General features: G+C 35.7%; 2 protein-coding genes and 2 pseudogenes across 2 annotated transcripts; 2 read left to right on the top strand and 2 right to left on the bottom strand.

The window, feature by feature from the left end:
- The first annotated feature begins 1040 nt into the window (after positions 1-1040).
- On the top strand, positions 1041-3043 carry LOC142556310 (1-aminocyclopropane-1-carboxylate oxidase homolog 1-like). The gene is made up of 3 exons (XM_075667745.1): positions 1041-1832; positions 2127-2451; positions 2726-3043. Exons 1-3 carry the CDS (start codon positions 1198-1200, stop codon positions 2972-2974), a joined length of 1209 nt encoding a protein of 402 aa, XP_075523860.1. The 5' UTR covers positions 1041-1197; the 3' UTR covers positions 2975-3043.
- Positions 3044-3083: 40 nt separating this feature from the next.
- On the bottom strand, positions 3084-6633 carry LOC142556312 (electron transfer flavoprotein subunit beta, mitochondrial). Its single transcript, XM_075667746.1, has 5 exons — positions 6396-6633; positions 6027-6311; positions 4604-4684; positions 3967-4061; positions 3084-3522 (listed from the first exon to the last, which is right to left on the bottom strand). Exons 1-5 carry the CDS (start codon positions 6462-6464, stop codon positions 3297-3299), a joined length of 756 nt encoding a protein of 251 aa, XP_075523861.1. The 5' UTR covers positions 6465-6633; the 3' UTR covers positions 3084-3296.
- Positions 6634-8199: 1566 nt separating this feature from the next.
- Positions 8200-9540, bottom strand: LOC142556311 (RING-H2 finger protein ATL16-like; annotated as a pseudogene).
- Positions 9541-13141: 3601 nt separating this feature from the next.
- Positions 13142-13968, top strand: LOC142556785 (ethylene-response factor C3-like; annotated as a pseudogene).
- The last annotated feature ends 1737 nt before the right edge of the window (positions 13969-15705 follow it).

Below are 15705 nucleotides of genomic sequence, written 5' to 3'. Positions count from 1 at the left end.
TATTGATCTATTAATAACCAGGGATTCTATAAAAAAAAAAAACTCGCATTAATATTATTGTCCCTACATAGTGTGCACATGTCATATAAGTTATTATGTTTAAACCTATCAAAGTCAACATTTTTAAATTCATGCTCATGCCCCCTCGTTCGACTTGCACGCTCATTTTGCACCTTAAACAGACCATCAACCCATATTTTGAAATCAACTGTGAAGTTAGTAAGCCACGGTGTATATAAATGAAAAAAATAGAAAATTACGTAGTCTACACCAGGATTTGAACTTCAATTTCAATAAAATGGATTTCTAAACTAAGGGTGGTGTATTGTTCCTAAACTTTTAATGATTTTTGTGAAATTTTAAAGTTTAGCGGTATTTAATCTGGATTTTTGTATATTTCGTAAAAGTTTAATGATATTCAAAATAAATATTTGTAGAGTTTAAAAAAGTCATATAGTATTCAAAAATGACTTTTAAAAATTATACAAAACTATGGAAATATTCAAAATATCAATAAATTTTTAATGACTACAAAAGATTCTACTAAATGTAAGAATTTAAAACATAAGGTAACAACTATAATAGATAAACAATATTTACGTAATTTTTTCATGTTTCGTAATTTTATTGGTTGTTAGTTGTTGTCGTAGTTATTTGATGTTTCATAATATTTGTCGTTTGTTGTTCGTACTGTGTACCATTTTTAAGGTACTAGTAATTTAAATTGCTTGTTTTTTAAATTTTTATTTTTATACATAATTAATTTCAGATCAAAGTATTAAAATTTTTAATTAATATTTCAAATTTTAAGGAAATTAATTTAATATTTATTTAAAAAATTAAAATATAAGAATTTTTTTTAAAAAAAATTATTTAGCTGAAATATTAAACTAATTAAAATCATTTAAAAAAATTATAAAAAATAATTCATGTGGCGCAGCTACGCGCCACGTGGAGTGGGATATGGAGTTGCTCCAATTTACACAGATATTTTTTGAAACCAAATTTAAGACGTGAGGATATCATTTATGTAAGGCATATCCTGGCCACCTACACAACTATATTATCTTGCAGAATGGGATTCGACTTCTGCAACTTCACTTGCATCAGTTTCAAAATAAGACTTGCTTTACAAGGAGGGGGGGAAATAATTCAAGGAGGAAACAAGCTACCGCTAGATTCTTTTACATTGATCTGATGGCAGGAGGAACAGATTTTTTTTCAGGTGACCAAGAATCTGACAGGATGAAAATGCTGAAATCTTTTGATGAAACCAAAGCTGGTGTCAAAGGCCTGGTAGATTCTGGAACGTTGAAAGTTCCAAAGATTTTTGTCAGGCCATCAGAGGAGCTCGCTCAAGAATATTCTCACAACAGGATCCACGTCCAGGTTCCTCCAATTGATGATCTTGACCAAGTTCAGAAACCCGACAAGCAAAGATTGATGGATCCGGACCAAGATTTAACTTATAAAAAGAACCAAATCAAGGTTCCTGTGATAGATCTCAGCGAAGTTCACAAACCTGACAGGCGAAAACAGGTTGTTGAAGAAGTGAAAATTGCATCAGAAACATGGGGTTTTTTCCAGGTGGTGAATCATGGGATTCCGCTATGTGTTCTTGATGGGATGATAGATGGCGTTCGCGAATTTCATGAACAGGATGTGGAGGAGAAAAGAAAATATTACACGCGGGACAGCACGGAAATTGTGAGATTTAACAGTAGTTATGATCTTTTTACAGCAAGAACAGCTAGCTGGAGGGATTCTTTAACCATTTCATTTTCGGACCCTGATCGTCCAATTGATCCTCAGGAATTGCCCGCTTCTTGTAGGTGTGATCATCCATTTTTCCAGCGAAATTAAACTAATTTATCATTCCTTGTTCTGCTTAACACTTCCTCATAGTATAGCATGGATCTAAGGCGATGGGACTCAAGTCACTCAGTGGTTAATCTGATAATCGCGGACCATTTGGTTTAGATTAAAATCGAATGTCTTATTACCTGTGATGATATCTAATCTAACCACAGTCAATTTTAATCTATGGTTGACTTTCATGTTGCACTCTATAGGTTTTGTAGCTTGCAGACAAGAATACATCAACTGCTTTTGCACGTAATTTGCAGGGACTCAGCTATTGAATACTCAAAACATGTAGAAACTTTGGGAAACATTCTTCTTGGATTGCTGTCCGAGGCTCTAGGACTCGAAACTGATCGCTTAAAGAGTATGGAATGCTCGAAAGGTCATCGGTTGTGCGGTCATTATTATCCAGCATGCCCTGAGCCAGACCTGACCATTGGAACAGCCAAGCATTCTGATGCTGGGTTTCTCACAATTCTTCTGCAAAATCACATTGTGAGTGGTCTCCAGGTTATGTATGACAGCCAGTGGACTGATATCCAACCTGTTCCAAGTGGTTTGGTCGTAAACATTGGAGATCTTCTCCAGGTAATATCCTATCTCACATAGAATATTAATTGAAAAATGTTGCAGTTTCAGTGCACTGTTGGATATCCAATTTTCATTATTGGTCACTTCACTCGGTGCAAATTTTGTGCTACAAGTACTACACCTTAGGTTATTATTTATCAATATACGATCTAAATTGCTATTCCATGGTTTTGAAACAGTCGTCAAGTGCAATAATCCGCTAGGCTTGGCAAATAAATTCCTGCGTTTTTTTTATACTTTTTTTGCTGATTCCTGTGCTAATTTGGCATAGTTGGTATCAAATGGAAGATTCAAAAGCAATGAGCATAGAGCAATTTCCAATGGCATTGGACCAAGAATTTCAGTGGCATGCTTTTTCACTGGACCTGTAAACGGAGCTAAGATGTACGGCCCCATCGACGATCTGATAACTGAAGAAAATCCCCCGCTTTACACACAGATTGTGTTAAATGACTATGTGATGAAGTTCCTGAATACTGCGCTTGACAATTACAGGGCACTCGATTATTATATGATCTGAAGATCCCACAATTGCTTGAGCTGAATTTAAGCTATCTGAAATTATATCATTGATGCTTGCACCTTGTTATATCGATGTTTTCGATCAAAATTTGGCTTTATGTTCTGAGTACTAACAACCATATTTCCTTTTACCACAAAAGAGAGAACATACATCTGGCCTGTATGCCTGTTATTTCCTATGACTTTTTGGCTATGCTCGAATAATATACATAAAACCCGAAGAAAAAACCCCTTTAATGTTTGTCAGACATAGATGAGAAATGCATGTTAGGCATATACATCTGTTGCCGAAGAGATTGACCAAAATCATGTCAAACCAATCAAATAACACGAGCCTCATTTTTTAACTTGTCCAACAATTCATCTACTGTAGAAAGAATGACCCCTGCCTTTCTTTTTGGGGGTTCTGTTACTTGAACAACTTCCAAGTCAGAATTGATTTCAACATTCAAATCCTGTGGAGTGAATTTCTTGATCACCTTTGATTTTGCTTTCATAATATTTGGAAGAGTAGCATATCTGGGCTGGTTCAATCTCAAGTCAGTGCTGCATAGACCAAAAGATGCAGTAAAAACTAGTTAGTATACTCCAAGAAATGATTGAGATGTACGTGAAATATTGTTTTAAAGAAACATATGCATGAAATTAGGCTCAAGAGCTATAGCATGAGATAAGGATGTAGCTAAAAGTTAATAAATGGTTTTTGCTGCATCTTGTGATCTCCCCAGCACCGACTTGAGATTGAACCAGCCCAGATATACTCCAATTGAGTTGTGCTCCTAATCTTAATTCTGGTTCCAATTTTAGACTTTCATTTAACACTGTGCAAGTTGCAACAGCTCAAGTTCCATGTCTTGATGCAGCCAGACAGGCTCACAAGAGCAATTTTTATGCATTCCCAATGAGAGGGTCGAGCCAATCCACGGGGCAATAAAGAGTGATGAATGGAAAGCTGTAAATATAGAAGAAAAAAGAAAAAAAGACTTTTACGTGATTACTGCAGGTATATCCAAACATAAAGTCTCCAGGCCACCATCAACTTCCCTGTCCACTGTTACTACTTTATTTTCTTCATCGAGTATAACCTAACAGAAGCATGAATTTATCAGATTGTCATAAAAAAGATATTTATCCAAGAAAATGATAATAATAACAATAATAAAGTCAATAAATATTTTAAGTCGTTCACGTGTTACGGCTCATCCCAAGCTTCACCAACTTCTGAATCTAGAGATTGTGTAACTATAGAAAACTTATAGAGGCACTTGAGAAATTACAAGAAATAAAGAAAAGTTTTGAACTTGTGCGAGCAGCCTAGTCACACGTAACACATCATTCGATTTTGTAAGTTTGAAAGAGTTTGTTAGGTGATGCAATTGACTTGTCTAATTATTTGAGCTAATCATTCTCAGAAAAAGTGGAAGGATGCACAATAATTGCCAGAAAAAACTTATTAAAGCGTAATTAAAGAATAGACGACAGATCAGAGTAAGAGATTGAAAGAACACATAAATTAAGAACCAGGTTCAAACATAAAATGATAAAGAAAATATGCAACCATCATAGCATCATATTACCAATTTTTGACCAATTGATCCAACCAAAAGCTTGTGCAAGTGGTGCTAACCTTAGAGGCAAATGTCCCTTGTGGCCATTGTAGAAGCCCAGCAAGCATTTGACCGGTCTGGTTGCAGTCATCATCAATTGCCTACAAAAATAAACAGAAGCAATAACATCAGGTAGAAACGTCTAGGTGAAAAAAGTAAAAATAAGAACAAGAAAATTTGCACCACGTAGGACAAACTCAATATTCGATGACAAACTGAAGTACCCAATACTACTCGATTCATGTTATAATATACACATACGACAGATGTTCAGAAACCAAATGACAAATTGAAATGATCCTGATGCTAAAATTATACAGTTTGATGAAACAAAACAGTTGGCATGTCAACAAGGTCCTAAAACATCTTTTTACGAGGTGCTTGATTGTGAATAGTGGTATATTTTTCCACGTCTCTTTTACATGTTTTCTTATTGGCTACTTGCTATCAAGGAGAGAGGCTAGCACGATTCATGCACAGGAATATAATTTCAGAACATTGAGACTAGTGTCAATCCCAATGCCACTGATGACATGCATCGAAAGAACCATTTCTTGATGAATCTTGCAGTTTCAAATTCTGAAAACAACGAAGTCCTCAGTTATGTGTAACTTTTGCCAAACAGAGATATAATCTCGTACAATTTAGCTTACTCAACCATGACCAATGACCAAGACGAGTTTCTTCAGTACTCAATACTAATAGGGATATTTTTAAGCCTTAATATCCAGTCACTGAGAAAATTCTTCTCAGACGTGATAAATCATCTATGCAGAACTTCAACAAAATTAAAAAATGACACCGTGAGCATCATGTACTTTCAGAATATTCTGAAATCTTCTACGGCCATCAAATGCTATGGCATTGTGCGTGGAATATCAATGTATGATAAAGCTTCAATCATACTCAAGCTACAACCAAAGTTAACTCGATCTGTCTCCATCGAGTGACTAAAATAAGAAGATGAACTTCTCGTGCAGGGTTTGGCTACAGCTTTAACTCAGTACACAAAGCAATGCAACACAAACTCAGCATGATCAAAATCATCCCCTAATGACTCAATCGCAAACTTCCAATTTTTATATCCATAGCATGATCCTATTCAGTTACTCGCCAGGATTCTAACAGAACACAACTCATTTTCTACCTACTGAGATTTCTATTAGCAGATGCATCGCACTTGGCTAATTCACTTACTAAAAGTTCTCACGAGTGACAAAGACATCAATCCGGTTCTCTCAACCTTCAACATCTTTCAACTTGAACTAACAAATAGAACAAAATTTAGAATTAGTAAAAAAAAATCATTACAAAAGCAGCCACATACGTCACTGTATTCAATTGACAAGAATAATGGAATAATCATACAAACTTGCATACGATAGAAAAAGCACTAGTCTTCGAAGCTAAAACTCGAAACGAGAAAAGGAAAGAAAACACCACCTGTTTCCCAAGAAAAAGAAGGCCAGGCTTCTCAATATTTACCAGAGCTCTAAGAATCTTGGCCACGGAAAGCGGGTAAAGTGTTCCAGGGAACTCCACGTGGATAGCCCAGTCGGCACCCATTGCAAGACCGGTTCGAAGGGTGTCAACACATTGGCTCGGGCCGACGCTCACAGCTACCACCTCGGAGGCCCGACCCGACTCTTTAATTCGAAGCGCCTCTTCTAACCCTATCTCGCAAAATGGGTTCATCGCCATCTTCACGCTAGACGAGTCCACACCAGTCTGACATTAACGCAAACTCATCAAAAATCGAAGTTGATTTTGTGGGCATAGTTAAAAGCTTTTTCAAGTTATGCGTGTGGTTACCTTGTCGGGTTTGACCCGGATTTTGACGGCATAATCTATTACCCTTTTGATGGCTACCAAGATCTTCATGGTTGCTGTGTGAGAAATGAAATGAAAGAGGCTTCTGTTCCAAAGTGCCGGACTTGAGTTGATTAAGAAAAACCTAAAAAAAGAAAAAAGAAACAGGATTTCATGAAAGAATTAAATATAATTTTTCGAAAATTGGCAGAGGGATAACAAGAATTACAAGATGGTTATATAAAATTAAATTATTGATAAAATGTGTGTGTGTGTATATATATATATATACATATATATTATGACAATGAAACTTGTATGACACCCATTTTGTTTTCTTGTTTTGAGGTTTTCTGCTACAACAATGTTCGATAAATTTGTATGCTTTTATTAAAATAATAATAATTAATTTCCTTGAATAAACTATTCCGTATAAAATCCATACAAAAGTATAAACAGTTTGGTGTTATGCTTAACCTTTCTCTATACCACCACCAATTGGTGCATGATGCATCAATCAGTCGTATGATTACGAGTGCAAACTAACGTTGTTAAATTTTTGAAGCGTTTCTAGTTACCTCTCAGTTGACATTTGATATAACCGAGTTCGAGTTTAAATTATTGAAACCACATTAATTTTTAATTTTCATTCATTTAACTTTTTTCAAAATTATATACATGTTTATAATTGTAGAAACATTTATAAGTTTATTAACTAATCATGGCTTAGACATTTGAGAGACTCGGTATTCAAATGTGGATCCAAACCCGTTTCAAAATTCAAAAGTATCAAATGAATTTAGATGTAAAAGCATCATATTTTTCTCGCTCTTTTTTGGTCCCAACCCAAATTCAACGTTTGAGCTAGTTAGTTTTCTGGGTTTTTTCACTGTTTGCCGTAAAAAAACAGGCAAATTGTGGAGGTTTTCTATTTCTGCCGTAACAAGTCGACGTGTTAAAATGTGTATTCATGTCATGAGAAGCGGCATGACAACAAAAAATTGGCTTGACTTTATGATATTAAAATTTTGTTTTTATTGATTGACTTGTTATGATTTTTTCCTAGCTAGCAAAGTCACGTCTTTTCTAACTACAAAATTTAACAAGCCGACACGATAGAAATAGAAAGCTCGCATAAAAAATACGTAATTTTCATTGGGTTTCATGATAAAATGATTGAATATCTTTCATGCACTGCAACCTTTTCCTTTGGGAAAAAAATAATCTACATTAAATTGGACCTTTTCCTTTGGGAAAAAAATAATCTACATTAAATTGGACGGCTGTAAAATGGTTAATTTTTCCAACAAAATTCGTAACCATATAAATGATTCTCCTGTCAGGAAAATAAATATTGAAGTTTGGTATTATGTTAATTTTAAGAATATATGATTAGGAAGGGCACCCCCGACTCTTTTTTTAAAATTTTCAACTTAACTCACCGATTCATTCGTATCTAATTATTACTTAAGCCTGTTTTTTCAAAGATGAGAGAAATATTTCAAATATTATTAATTAAGGGTTCCACTTTTCCCTATTATTCAGTAAATGATGATATAATTTATATGTTTACTGAATACTTCATATCTTGGAGTTATTAGTCGGTTATTCTATGGTCTAAAAAACTTTTTATTAGCAAACAAAAGGTGTAATGCAATAATTTGTTTCAATCTGGACGCTAAAAGAATTTTAAAAAAAATCAATATATGGGAAGAGTTGTCAAGTGATGATTATTATTGCAATCATTCTTTTTAATTCACAATTAGATAGATATTTATGGTCCATCAATTACAGCTTTCTATAACGTTTAATGAACTGCATTTCTCGAAGCACTCCTTCCGTGCCTGAAAGAAAAGAACGATCTTTTGACTCTGCTGCTGCAGCCCTCGATGAAATATTTAACCTCTCTATTTACCTGCGTTTGTTGCTGTGTTATTATCTCCTGAACAGCTAAATACAGCTGTCTGTCGTCTGTTGAATCCATAGAAAAAGACCTTCTAATGGGCTGAACGGTAAATTGTTCATCTTTCTTCCTGATGTCAATACACTCATCTCCCATGCTCGATATATAGCTGAACTTTTTACTTTTCTTGAGCAAATTCCCGGGTTCTATATTTCTCGGTGAAGGGATGATGGATAGGAACTCGCCAGAGCTGAAATGTAATGGAGTACTTGAACGGGTGGTTTGTCTTTCGGATCTTATTTCAATCACCACATAATCTTCATCCCTGAAAAGTGAATCATTTGTGTTGGGATTTTGATCTTGAGCGGGATTTGGAGCAAGAACCTGGTTTACATGGAACTTGATGTCAGGGTTTGTCGTGGCCTGAGATGCTGGTTCTGCAAAGTGGACAGTTAGCATTGTTTTGAAGCTAAACATCTATACAATCTATGTCAAATACATGGCGACAGTAGGGGATAATTCTTAGCTTATCCCTTTCTTGAAACTCATTCAAACAAACCACACATTTCGACATTTTCTGATTCATCTTTTGTATCGCCTAATTTCATGAACTGTAAAATAGGGATTGATCTTATTGCAGCATGGTCGAGTCCCCGATTCTCGGCCAAAGGAGAGTGAACCATCAAAGGGTCTTCAATATGAGGTCTTCTAGAGACCGAAAATCGGGTCAACAGATCGATCCGGTGCCAATTCAAGCAACATTTGATCACAAAGATGTAGTAGCTAAGCAGCAAGAGAGCTGTGGCTAAAATGCCTATAATGGCGAACGCTATAATTGGGAAACCAGGGTGTGATGGATGCAGAGATGGAGTCACCATTTGAAGAAAAATGTACGAAAAATAGAAATCTAGATCAACTTAAGAACATGACCGTGTTCATTAATGAATGGGAGAAGTTAAGTTTGTCTCGTGTCAAGAGTGGAGAAGCTAATTAAGGATTGAGCTAAAGAAGGTGGTACCGTGAGGAGATGTTTTAATTATGGAACATAGAAAAATGCTCAAACGAAGAGCAATATGGATGGAGGAAGATGGTTGGGGGGAGGGACCAACTTGAGAAAATTTAGGTGGGATTTAATGCTTGTACAATGGAAGAAGACAGAAGAAAGTTAATTTGGATGTGAATGCTTATGTATGGACCTTTTTCCTTTTTTTATGTTGAGAGGGTAGGGGCAAGAATTTAATCTGAACAAACTAGTTATAGCATTTACTCCAGTGGAAAAAATTCGTAAATTTTGCTTTTGGTTAATGTGTACGTATATTTTATATTTGGATGGGATAAACAATATATATATCTTCTTTGAATTAATTTATGATACTTGCTTGTAGGTGTGGGCAAAGATCTTGCACATAATATTTCTAAGGTCGTACAAACGATAGGACCTAGGCATTTAATAAATCCCCTGTAAAAGTGAAAGTGATCCTACTAACTATTTAAAATGTCAGTAGCTTGAATTCCACATCACGGATTCACTTCAGCTCTGCATGACCAATTTCCCTGTTTGTGAATTATTCACTTTGTTCAAATCCCATTCTCCAGATTCATTTAACAAATCTGATATCATTAGATTATACTGGTTTCAAATTGAGATGGTTACAGGTTTGAATTAATGAGGTCTCAGTAGCCATGGATTATTGAAGACTTGTATGTTTGTACCATTGCCAACCCGCCATCGGATTCTTTTGACCAGCAAATCTCTGCCCCACATCAAATTTCTCCAACACTACAGATAAGTTTTGGCCAGCCTTTGCACCGAGGAAATTTCCAGATGGAAAATATTTCATGTAAAATAATCTGGCTACAAAAGAAGTCGGGTTTTTCAGGATTCGCCGAGCTTGTTTATCGATAGGGATTGATTAAAAAAAGTTAGATCTCAAAAGTCCATATCCCTCCGTGATTTTTTGGTCGACATAACTCATTTTTACACTAATAGATACATCTTTCATCGTTATTGTCACTCCACCAAAACTTAACTATCATTGATCGTAATCGATTGCATAGACCTGTTGGTAAGTCGAAATATGCTCATAGTATAAGCTGGAATAGCTTGCGCTACTGCCTTGATACATATCTGTCGACCACCCACTGAGAACAACTTTCTTTTCCATCCCAGTAATTCATTCCACACCTTCTCTTTTATGACATAAAAAACTCGCTGCTTGTTTCTCCCCGTGAAGGCTGAAAGGCCTAGATCATGCTTCGAAGGATTCATTACTGAGCATGTGCAGGGAAGAGAAAACGAGATCCTTCAGCTCGCGGCTTGTATTGGGACTGAATATGATACAAAATTTGTTGAGATTAATAACTTGGCTTGAAGCTGCTTCATATGTCTGTAACACCTCTCGAATTATATGACAATTCTCCACACCAGTATTTCCAGACAGCAATGTATCGTTTGAAAAAAAACAAGTGGGTTATGACAGGGTCATTACGAGCACATCTCACTCCGCACAGGTTATCCAAATCAAATTGGAGATTCAAAAGAGAAGATAGGACCTGTGAGCATAGTAGGAATAAGTATGGTGACAACGGGCATCCTTGTCTTAGGCCACGAGATGGTTGAATGGCTTCTGTTGGTTTTCAGTTTATCAAGATTGAGAATATTGTAGGACTCACAAAATCCATTACTCAATTCGCCCATTAAGTAGAGAATCCCAATTGTGTCATTATAGCACTTAAAAAATCCCATTCAACCCGATCATATGCTTTATTCATATCAATTTTGATGGCCATCAATCCTTTTCTTCCGGTCTTTCGCTTACGGATCGTATGCAGACTTTCAAATGCTAAAAAAATATTATCCGTGATCAAACGTCCAGGAAAAAATGCACTTTGTTCTTGATCGATCATTTCTTGAAGGTGATGTTTGAGACGATTCGCGGTTGCCTTAGCTACTATTTTTGCAATGACATTGCATAAGCTAATTGGGCGAAATTCAGTGACCAGAAAAGTGGTATTGAGGTCACCTATAGAGCTTGTACCATTCAAAATCTGTAGTCATAGTGATGTAGTTTGTTCACCTACCAAATTCCAATGAGATTGAAAGAATCCTGCTTGAAAGCCATCTGGTCCAGGCGCTTTCCAAATAATGCCTATGGACTTCCTCTGCTGTCTATGGTGCATCCAATGAAGCTCGCATTTGTCCTGTAACCCGAGATCCAATACCAGAAAGAGCTGAACGGATAGAGAATGATGAAGGCTTGGATGTGGTGAACAATGCTTTAAAGTAGCTCAGAAAAATGGCTTGCACTTCAGTTGGATTTTTAACCCAATCAGATGACATGGTCTGGATCCCTGTAGTCTTATTGTGCCGACGTCGGGTAGAAGCTTCATGATAGAAGAACTTAGTATTACGATCTCCTCCGACTATCCATCCAATCCGCTCTTGGACCGTTGTTTCCAATAAGCTTCATTTATTCCAAGAGATGGTCAAGTTGAGATTCCATATCATGAACCAAGTCTCTATTGATATATATACCCATCTGGAGAAGACTGTAAATGGAAGATTTGAGCCAGCAGCGACTTGAGCCGTCGTGGAATATGACCAAAGAGTATAATCTGCGGAGTAGCTCATCGCATTTTGCTGGGAGTTGGAGCTCTAAGTGTTACTTAGATATATGCATTATTCAATTTTTTTTAAAGAAAGTTGCTGCCAAAAAATTACGGATTTGATTTAATTTCAGACATGAACTTTTTGTAAGAACATATTGTGTTGGAATTCGATAGTCGGGATGTAGAACCGCTTTCATCTTTTGGTACTTGGGCATAATATTGTTTTCACAAGTCGGAAATCGATTTCCTGTAAGGCGCGATCTTTTCTTCATTGTTGATGGATTAAAGAATGGTTCCAGTGTAGATTTAAATTTCAAGTGGGATCATGTGCAAATTTCTTCATTTGCATTTGCATGACAATTATACTAAAATATAAGAAATTATATATAATTCGAGAAATTAAGATAATATACTGTGTTTGTTTCTTTCAATTCAAGGGTGGGTGAGAGCCCATTTCTGCTTTGCCCGTGGATCATTTGGGCTGAAGTCCTAAACCACTCGATCCATCATCAGGCCAATTCCAATCTAATCAACTTTCTACTTGGCCCAAAACCCAATTTTTAATGAATTTTTTTTAAGAAAAACATCATTGACCGTTAAAACTACGCTGCTGGAAAATAATAATAAAATTTAACAATAAAGTAGCATGTATCTGGCCTGACACAAAACAATATAACCCATCTGATTGCACTAAACCTTTGCTGGATATGTGGGAGCATCATTATTCTAGTAAAAATAAAAAGGATTTTATTATCAGTTCCACACTGACACTTTGACTCTATCTGGGTTGAATACAAAGTAAAGTAAAATTCAACTTTTTATTCAAAATCTTAAAAGTAATCCTAATTAAATAAGTACCCGTGAACCACCTTTTTTTTTACTGAGGAGGTTTCTTGTGAAACGATCTCACGAATCTTTATATTTGAAACGGTTTAACCATGCTGATATTCAAAATAAAAAGTAATACTCTTAGCATAAAAAATAATACTTTTCATGGATAACTCAAATAAGATATATGTCTCACAAATACGGCTCGTGAGACGGTCTCACAAGAAATGAAATAAATTTATGCATGCATGTAATATTTGGGTTTGTAAAAGAGATGGATCGAGGGTCCTCCTTGTATCCTTTGAATTAACCACGTATAACATTTGTTCGTTCCACTGGCAGTTATTTATTCAAAAAAAGGAAAGAAAAAGCACGAGACCCCCGATAGATATATACCCCGAAATAGATTTCTAATTGCTATGAACAGAACCCTCGTATCACTTTACCTCTAGAAACAAAATTCTACCAAAAAGTTGTGCAAGCAAACAAGATAAAACTTTATTACAACTTTCAATGGAATTCTCAAATTTTTCCCACTCACTCACTACTGATTTCTCCTTTGATATTTCATCCTTTGATACATCAGTCAAAGTGTCAAACCATGGGATCGGGATTCCAAAACCTCAACAAATTCCCTTCCGTTCAACGAAGATGATTCTCAAGAAATGCTCCTGTTTGGCATTTTAGCCGAAGCAGCTCAAGAAAAGCCAGAATCCATCTCATTCTACGACCACAGCCAAACGAGGGATAACGACGAAGTGAATTCATTGCCGGAGAACGGAGGAGAAGTCAAAGAGAAAGCGTACAGAGGGGTGAGGCGGCGGCCGTGGGGGAAGTTCGCTTCGGAGATAAGAGATTCGACTAGAAATGGAGCCAGGGTTTGGCTTGGTACTTTCGAAACGGCCGAGGAAGCGGCGCTGTCATATGATCAGGCAGCTTTTATGATGAGAGGGCAGGCAGCGGTGCTGAACTTTCCATGTGGAGAGGGTGAGTGATTCTTTGAGAGATATTAGGTGTTCAATCATGCAGGAGGAGGGGTTTTCTCCGTTGATGGCGTTGAAAAAGAAGCACTCAATGAGACGGCGACATGGCCAAAGGAGAGGGAAAGCAAGGGGAATAAAGGTGAAGAATGTGGAGGTGTTTGAGGATTTGGGTGTTGAATATTTAGAACAGCTTTTGGATGGATAATTAAAGTGAATTATCTATGGCTCCTGCAGGCTGGCTGAATAATGAGTAATCCAGCTTTCAAAACGTATATACTGTTATTCCTTACATCTGTCTCAAATCCACGTTCGAGAAAAGGCCGAAAGTTTCGCCTCCTAGCTAGTTCGAATCACGTGATAAAATTAAGTTGATATTTAGTAAAAACTTGCCTGCAGAAATAAAATAAATGATATCACATGAGACATTCCAAGTAATTAGGTCAATCATGCAATTGTTAATTACCTGTCTTGTCGTGAGGCAACCGAAAATAAATTCCTCTAGGAAAATCACGACAAAGTAATATTTTGTGACTGCATGCATGCATGTGTTCTCTAAGATATGGACAACAGCAATTCGCTTAATTAAAATGTCAGAGTCAATTATGAGATCTTGATTCGAGATTTTTAAAAAGAAATATGCCATTAATAATCTCAACATAAAGATAATTCATTATTCCAACACAAATTAGTTGCAAAATACGATCAACATTATACGTACTCATAATAATTACATTACACCGAGGCTTCTTTAAAAATAATCAATAAAGAATATTATCGATGTTTGGAGGTTTTCATTCACACACAAAAAAGCTTTAATTCTGAAAAAATATACATATATTTTACATTTTGGGTATGACCCACGTGTCTACTGGTTGTCCGAGTGGATTGAATAATTAATTGATTAAGTTCATTAAATATTTTATTTAATTAATGAGTCATAAGCTTATATATATGTATTATATTTAAGGTTAACATAATTAATTCATGCAAATTTCGAAACCCTAGCTTCCAAGAAAGGAATTTCGAAAATCCTCCTCATAATTTCGGCCTACACCTTTGATTTTTCAAAGGGTTTTGAGCCTTCTCTTGTTTGATTACTTTCAACCTAAAAGATCTTCTACTTTTCTAGTGCAAGTTAAAAGAGGAACAAATAATCCGGTCGTGAACCTGATTTGAAAATCAAAGAAGGAGAATTAAAGAACCTACGTGAGATTTACAACAAGAGCTGCGTTCACTTATAACAACGGCGTAGCTGAAGTCAAGTGAAAATTTACTAAAGGTAAATGTTCAAACATCTTATGTATGTTTACTCAATACAAATCATACGAGTATCTAAATATTTTGATTGTAAAGATAAAACAAAAATTTTAAAACTTCCGCTGCATCTGAACACGAGAAAGCACGAATCATGACATAAAGATATATGATTCAGTTACATGCACCATAATTTTTAACGACGGCTCTCTCTTTCCTGCTTACGGTAGGGAGAGGAGAAGAGTGTTTCCGGGCTTGGACCTCACAATTAATTAAGTAGTGGGTCTTGTTCAATTTTATTTATTTTATTGACCATTTTCATCTGGGCCCAATGCATTTTATCTCAAATTTACCACAATATTTTGCAATTAACCCCCATTTTAAAGGAGAAAACATATATGGATTCCAATTTTTAAACAAATGAAAAGAAAAACCATATAACAATATGTCAGATTGACATTAAAATCAAATCAGATAATATGAGTATATAATATATTATTAATAATTTATATTACAATATCTCTTAAAACACATTGAAAAAAGTTGTAAATTAATGAACTAAGATCATAACTTAATTGACAAACGAGACTAAAAATGGAAAACTAATATATATGCATGCAGCTTCATTTATCATTACATTAATTGGTGCCAATAATAAAATATCATTTTTTTAATAGGGAAGAGGATGGTACCCAAATTGCCATCTAATCTCTGATTTGAACACTATACATTGTAG

Source organism: Primulina tabacum, chromosome 9, assembly GCF_025594145.1.
Source record: "Primulina tabacum isolate GXHZ01 chromosome 9, ASM2559414v2, whole genome shotgun sequence".
Taxonomy (NCBI): domain Eukaryota; kingdom Viridiplantae; phylum Streptophyta; class Magnoliopsida; order Lamiales; family Gesneriaceae; genus Primulina; species Primulina tabacum.
Note: the sequence above shows the minus strand (reverse complement) of the source record. Positions and strands in the feature narration are given on the sequence as shown.

Excerpts from the sequence above, each read along its gene's own strand:
- LOC142556310 (XM_075667745.1), top strand. The coding sequence starts at position 1,198 with ATGGCAGGAGGAACAGATTTTTTTTCAGGTGACCAAGAATCTGACAGG. Across the intron at positions 1,833-2,126 it reads GAATTGCCCGCTTCTTGTAG|GGACTCAGCTATTGAATACT; the intron begins GTGTGATCATCC and ends CGTAATTTGCAG. Across the intron at positions 2,452-2,725 it reads ACATTGGAGATCTTCTCCAG|TTGGTATCAAATGGAAGATT; the intron begins GTAATATCCTAT and ends AATTTGGCATAG.
- LOC142556312 (XM_075667746.1), bottom strand. The coding sequence starts at position 6,464 with ATGAAGATCTTGGTAGCCATCAAAAGGGTAATAGATTATGCCGTCAAA. Across the intron at positions 4,685-6,026 it reads TTCTTTTTCTTGGGAAACAG|GCAATTGATGATGACTGCAA; the intron begins GTGGTGTTTTCT and ends TTATTTTTGTAG. Across the intron at positions 3,523-3,966 it reads GATATACCTGCAGTAATCAC|CACTGACTTGAGATTGAACC; the intron begins GTAAAAGTCTTT and ends TGGTCTATGCAG.